This window comes from Eucyclogobius newberryi, unplaced genomic scaffold, assembly GCF_026437365.1.
Source record: "Eucyclogobius newberryi isolate DKJ021-1_F unplaced genomic scaffold, fEucNew1.0.hap1 SCAF_11, whole genome shotgun sequence".
NCBI classification, from domain to species: domain Eukaryota; kingdom Metazoa; phylum Chordata; class Actinopteri; order Gobiiformes; family Gobiidae; genus Eucyclogobius; species Eucyclogobius newberryi.
In genome coordinates, this window is record NW_027315735.1 from 37,190,759 (window position 1) to 37,197,853 (window position 7,095).

At 41.3% G+C, this 7,095-nt stretch overlaps 1 protein-coding gene across 1 annotated transcript in view; it reads right to left on the minus strand.

The window, feature by feature from the left end:
• Positions 1-2,274, minus strand: part of hdac3 (histone deacetylase 3) — a 9,748-nt gene extending 7,474 nt beyond the window's left edge. Inside the window, exons 1-3 of the mRNA XM_072440050.1 lie at positions 2,091-2,274; positions 1,110-1,192; positions 24-166 (exon numbers count right to left, since the gene is read on the minus strand). Of these exons, the coding sequence (XP_072296151.1) occupies positions 24-166; positions 1,110-1,192; positions 2,091-2,145 (281 nt within the window). The 5' untranslated portion in view covers positions 2,146-2,274. The remainder of the gene's footprint in view (positions 1-23; positions 167-1,109; positions 1,193-2,090) is intronic.
• Positions 2,275-7,095: the final 4,821 nt, after the last annotated feature.

Genomic DNA, 7,095 nt, shown 5'->3' on the forward strand with positions numbered 1-7,095 from the left:
AACAGAGGAGCAGCGTCCCGCACCAGTCGTCCCCCACGTTGAAGGTGTTCAGGCTCTTGGTGAAGCCCTGCATGTTGTTGGGACTGACTTTCTGCAGGAAGTCGATGTAATCCTCCGAGTGGAAGCGGCACATGTCGTGTTGAGACGCTTTGTACGGCTTAAAGACCTGAGCAGGCAAACAGAGAGGACGGGAAGAACAGGTTTGGAGTCACACCGAGGGTCCAGCTCAGAGTTTATACAGTTTATACAATTTAAATTACCGTATTTTCTGAACTATAAGATAAGATAATCCTTTATTGTCCAGACATGGGGAAATTTCATTGATACAACGCAGTAGATACAGAGGATAAGTTGCACCGTTTTTCATAGTTTAGGCCGGGGTGCAACTTATACTCCAGCGCGACTTATACGTGATATTATTCGTTATTTTCACACTGACAACCACAAGAAGAACTCATTTACACCCAATTTAGGCCTCATTTAGACCCAATTTAGACTTAATTTTCACCTCATTTACACGCCATTTAATATAATTTTACAAGAGGGCGCTCTAGGCTCTAAGCGACACAGAAGAAGAATCTGCACTTCCTCTTCCTCTGGAGTTTGTGGAGTTGTTTAGAAGTGACACAGAGGAAGAAGAATTCAGTGGATTTAGTGATTTGGGGTAAAACTGATGCTTTGCTAAACTTGTTAGCATGTTCTTTATGCTATAGTTATATCTGAATAACTGTTCATATGTTACGTTAACATACCAGACACTTACCACAGTTGTCTGTGCCTCATGTAGCTGAAGGTGTTAGCGTTAGCATACGTCATGTAGCCGAAGGTGTTAGCGTTAGCATACGTCATGTAGCTGAAGGTGTTAGCGTTAGCATACGTCATGAAGCTGAAGGTGTTAGCGTTAGCATACGTCATGTAGCTGAAGGTGTTAGCGTTAGCATACGTCATGTAGCTGAAGGTGTTAGCGTTAGCATACGTACACCTATTCATCATGTTCTCTCATCTGTTATTATTTTAAACTGCATTTCTGTTGTGCATTTTTTGGCTGGTGCGACTTATACTCCGGAAAATGTGTTAATAATCTCGACGTGGCCAATGAAGTGTCTCACCATCATCTTCTTGTAGAGTCCATAGTGCAGCACCAGACTGTGGGTCAGGGACAGACGGTGAGGCTTCATGGGGTGACCAGCACCTGCCGGACACAAGCAAGGGAAAGTAGATCAAGACGACTAAAACTTCAAGACAACTAAAACTTCAAGACGACTGAAACTTCAAAGGCAAACAAGAGCGTCTGATATTTATAACGATGCTGTGGAGAGTCCGTGTGGGTCAAACGGGGCGATATTGATATCTCAATATGATATTGAGTCAAATCCAACGGAAATGTGTTAAAACGTGTCTTTAAACGTGTTGGTTGAGGTTTAAAACACAGACAAATGTGAAGAAATGAATCACAAAAGTACAAAAATATCACCTCGTAATCTTATTTTGAAGTTTGCAACTAAACCTTTTTCATTTGTACTTTTAATACTCCAAAGTTGGCACGTCCTCAAAACATAATCTATATTTCAACCTGGTTTTAGTGTTTTTATACCTTTAATAAACCTTCTGAGCTGCGGATGTCTGATGTAAACTAGCTGGTTATTTCATATATTCTGCACAAATATTTCTCTTTTTGTTACAGAGCATCACACGTTCAATCAACTCCTGCAAATAATGTCAAGACTTGTACTGTTGGTTTTGGGTTTCGCAAAAAGTTATTGAATTGAAGAAGGAAGAGGACATTATTCCAGAAAGAGGACATTATTCCAAAAGGCAACAGCAGTACAAGTAGTGGTAGTAAGTAGTAGTAGTAGTAGTAATAGTACTCCATCTGAAGCCCCTGGACTGTCACATTTAAACATATTTCCCGGACAGAGGGACTTTCCTTTACAACCTGCGGCCAATGTTCAGTTTATGTTGGACAAACCATTGTCAAAAAGCAAAGTAAAGTCTTGAAAAACACGTTCATTCATGAGAAATGTCAGCGAGCTAGCGTTAGCAGTTAGCATCGTTAGCACACTTCGTGTTTAGCGCGGACGCAAACTGACCGTAATGAAAGTTTCCCACGTCCGGGTCGTAGAAATAAGAGGTTCTATTCGTCATGATGAAAACCCGTGTGGAGTTTGCTTTTGTGTGAAACGAGGGGGAAATCTGCAGCTAAAAACCGCACATTTGATTCCCATTAGCTGCAAAAAGCGACCGCCATTGTAAACATCCAGAGCTACGTCATCAGCCCGCGACAGGCGGCGTGGATGCAGAATGAAGTCATTCAAATGTTTTATTATTATTATTATTATTATTATTTGTGAAATTATTTACAGGTGTATTATATTGTGTAGTCATTTAAAGTATATTAACAATATTTTATTTTATTGTATTTATATTATTAAAGTCGTTACTTCTTGTCTTTCGTTTTAACAATACTAGAAAAAAATATTTATTTATTCATCTATTTATTCATGAGAGATACAAGATAAAAATATCTGCAAAATCTCTAGTTGGCAGCGCAACATTTACTTTTTTCTAATTTTGAATCAGGCACACCTTTTACTTTTTCAATCTAAAAAATCTAAAAAGGGTTAAATTGAAAAAGTAAAAGGTGTGCGTGATCCCTGGAGGTCTGACTTTCTAGGTCAGCTGACTTAGGAGCTATTGAAAATAATTCTTGATTTTTGATGATAAATATTCCTTAAAAATCTACAAAGTATTACATTGAAAAAATAAAAGATGTGCATGATACTTGGAGACCACAACTACTATAATAACTTGGGTTTGACTTTCTAGGCTACCTGATTTAGGAGCTAATCTACAAAGGGTTATCTTTTTTAGCCCAAAAGGAGTATGTTATCTAGGATTAGAAACTTGGATTCATGCTCAATGTTGCTGTTTGTTTGTTTTTTGTATATATAAATATGTTCGATATTTTTTAAGTTAGCACATTTTTAAACAAACGGTACTTTAGAGACGGTCCCTAACTGGCGCACCAAGGGGTTCTTCAGCGCTGCTCCCTGCACCGAGCTCCTGCAGGCGGGGCCCACTCAGAGGAAGCTCCCGCTCTAGTTGCGGAGGCGACGAGTTCCGGTCAGATACAGTTGGTTTATTTATTTTTTCATGTATTCATTTATTTATTTATTTCATTAGGGACAGTGCACATTAATGAGCAGTTACAGTCTAAATATTCCAGATTATAGCAAAGATTTCCATCTCGTGTCCCTCAAATGTAACACTGAAGAATTGTACCAAAAAAAAACGACAAAAGATTTAAATTAAAAGTTCAAGATACTAGTCATTTGAGACCTCACTTTATGCATTAGCACTTAAGTAGCCCCTAAAAATGGTCTCAAATGATGAGAAAAGTCAAACGAGTTGTTGAATGTGGTGGGACATACAAAAGCGCTTATATTTTCAGTTTTTATCATATGAATCTCACTTTTTTATAATTCAATAACAATTATCTGAACCATTAACTTTTCAATTGTTGCACTATTTGAACTGTATCTTCTATTGGTACATTTTTATTTTGATGCTCGCCTTGTTTGATGTATTTTGCTATTATCATTATTACAATTATTCAACTACAAGTTCCAAGTTTGTGAATATTGTTGACTGACGATGTCAATAAACTCTTCTCTAGATACGAGGGGCAGGACTATTACATTTTTATATTTTAATTATATTGATGTCCAAAACGATGAAAAATAAACAACAAAGAATGTTTATATTGAAGAGAAACCACCACTTCTGGTCTTTTCAAAGGACAGACACAAAAATGAGACAAACCTGAGACAAAAATCCTTTCATATAGTGGACATAGAGCGTTTGTCACTTGTGGATTGACTCACAGTGAGAAGAGGAACCAAAAGGAGGAAAAGTGGGCTCTGGAGAGTAAATGTACCTGTTTACTCCCCACCTCTGTGACCAGTATTAAATATTAAATGAGTGAAATGTGCGAAGGCTTGTCTGCGTCTGGAATGTCTCCATCTAAATGTGTTTCTTTTTTATGCCCGGAGGGAAAAGGGAGCGTTTCCCAGACTCACATTATCACTTAGTCTGAGTTCAGCAGAGGTTACAGGCCGGGAAAGCCCCTAAACCAGGACTAAACCGGGTCTAAACAGGGTCTAAACAGGGTGTAAACCGGGTCTAAACCAGGTCTAAACCAGGTGTAAACCGGGTCTAAACAGGGTCTAAACAGGGTCTAAACCTGGTCTAAACCGGGTCTAAACCAGGTGTAAACCAGGCCTAAACCAGGTCTAAACCGGGTCTAAACCAGGTCTAAACCAGGTGTAAACCGGGTCTAAACAGGGTCTAAACAGGGTCTAAACCGGGTCTAAACCGGGTCTAAACCGGGTCTAAACCAGGTGTAAACCAGGCCTAAACTAACAGGGTCTAAACCAGGTCTAACCAGGTCTAAACCGGGTCTAAACAGGGTCTAAACTAGGTCTAAACAGGGTCTAAACAGGGTGTAAACCGGGTCTAAACCAGGTCTAAACCAGGTGTAAACCGGGTCTAAACCGGGTCTAAACCAGGTGTAAACCAGGCCTAAACTGGGTCTAAACCAGGTGTAAACCGGGTCTAAACCAGGTGTAAACCAGGTGTAAACCGGGTCTAAACCAGGTGTAAACAGGGTCTAAACAGGGTCTAAACCAGGTCTAACCAGGGTCTAAACCGGGTCTAAACCGGGTCTAAACCAGGTCTAAACCAGGTGTAAACCAGGCCTAAACCAGGTCTAAACCAGGTCTAAACCGGTTCTAAAAAGGGACTAAACCATGTCTAAACCAGCTCTAAACAGGGTCAAAAAAGGGTCTAAACCGGGTCTAAACCAGGTCTAAAGCAGGACTAAACCAGGTCTAAACAGGGTCAAAACCAGGTCTAAACCAGGACTAAACCAGGTCTAAACCAGGTCTAAACCAGGTCTAAACCAGGTCTAAACAGGGTCAAAACAGGGTCTAAACCAGGTCTAAACCAGGTCTAAACCGGGTCTAAACCGGGTCTAAACCAGGACTAGAACGCGTCTAAACCAGGTCTAAACCAGGTCTAAACCAGGTCTAAAGCAGAAGTGAAATCAGATGTTTTTCCTGACGACAGACGACGTCACATGATCGATGTCTTTTGCTCCTGACGCTGAACGAACGTGGAGCTGTTCCACGTCACACGAGAGAAGAAAAACCTGCGAGTGTCGAAGACGATCATTTACTCTTCATCGTGTGCTCTAAACCGGCCTAAAGAGGATGAACTAAGAACTTTAATATGTGGAGAACTGGCCCTTTAAATGCATTCTAAATATGATGAGGGCAGAAGTTTGAGTGGAACATGATGTTTTACTGCACATTTCACACACATTATGACTCACACTGTGACTTTTACTGGACAAACACTCACACAACAGTTTGGACTCTTTCTACAGAAATATGACACACCAACACTATTTATACTTCAGTGACGCTCAATTTTCATCCTTAAAGCAACTAACTGACATTTCGACCCTGGAAATTCTAAATTATTGCTTATTTTTTGTTGTAAAGACTTTAAATTATTAGAATTAGATGTGATTTCTGTTCATATGCACCAGATGCTCCTATGCATCATATGCTCTGCACCGACACGTCACGTCCACAGGTGGAGCTGTCGCCTCTGCACCGACACGTCAGGACTAAACCAGGACTAACCCAGGACTAACCCAGGACTAACCCAGGACTAACCCAGGACTAAACCAGGTCTAAACCAGGACTAAACCAGGACTAAACCAGGACTAAACCAGGTCTAAACCAGGACTAAACCAGGACTAAACCAGGACTAAACCAGGTCTAAACCAGGACTAAACCAGGACTAAACCAGGACTAAACCAGGTGTAAACCAGGTCTAAACCAGGACTAAACCAGGTCTAAACCAGGACTAAACCAGGTCTAAACCAGGACTAAACCAGGTCTAAACCAGGTCTAAACCAGGACTAAACCAGGACTAAACCAGGACTAAACCAGGTCTAACCCAGGACTAACCCAGGACTAACCCAGGACTAACCCAGGACTAAACCAGGTCTAAACCAGGACTAAACCAGGACTAAACCAGGACTAAACCAGGTCTAAACCAGGACTAAACCAGGACTAAACCAGGACTAAACCAGGTCTAAACCAGGACTAAACCAGGACTAAACCAGGACTAAACCAGGTGTAAACCAGGTCTAAACCAGGACTAAACCAGGTCTAAACCAGGACTAAACCAGGTCTAAACCAGGACTAAACCAGGTCTAAACCAGGTCTAAACCAGGACTAAACCAGGACTAAACCAGGACTAAACCAGGTCTAAACCAGGACTAAACCAGGACTAAACCAGGTCTAAACCAGGACCAAACCAGGTGTAAACCAGGTCTAAACCAGGACTAAACCAGGACTAACCCAGGACTAAACCAGGACTAAACCAGGTGTAAACCAGGTCTAAACCAGGACTAAACCAGGTCTAAACCAGGACTAAACCAGGTCTAAACCAGGACTAAACCAGGTCTAAACCAGGTCTAAACCAGGACTAAACCAGGACTAAACCAGGACTAAACCAGGTCTAAACCAGGACTAAACCAGGACTAAACCAGGTCTAAACCAGGACCAAACCAGGTGTAAACCAGGTCTAAACCAGGACTAAACCAGGACTAAACCAGGACTAAACCAGGTGTAAACCAGGTCTAAACCAGGACTAAACCAGGTCTAAACCAGGACTAAACCAGGACTAAACCAGGTCTAAACCAGGACTAAACCAGGTCTAAACCAGGTCTATACCAGGACTAAACCAGGACTAAACCAGGACTAAACCAGGTGTAAACCAGGTCTAAACCAGGACTAAACCAGGTCTAAACCAGGACTAAACCAGGTCTAAACCAGGACTAAACCAGGTCTAAACCAGGTCTAAACCAGGACTAAACCAGGACTAAACCAGGACTAAACCAGGTCTAAACCAGGACTAAACCAGGACTAAACCAGGTCTAAACCAGGACTAAACCAGGACTAAACCAGGACTAAACCAGGACTAACCCAGGACTAACCCAGGACTAAACCAGGTCTAAAC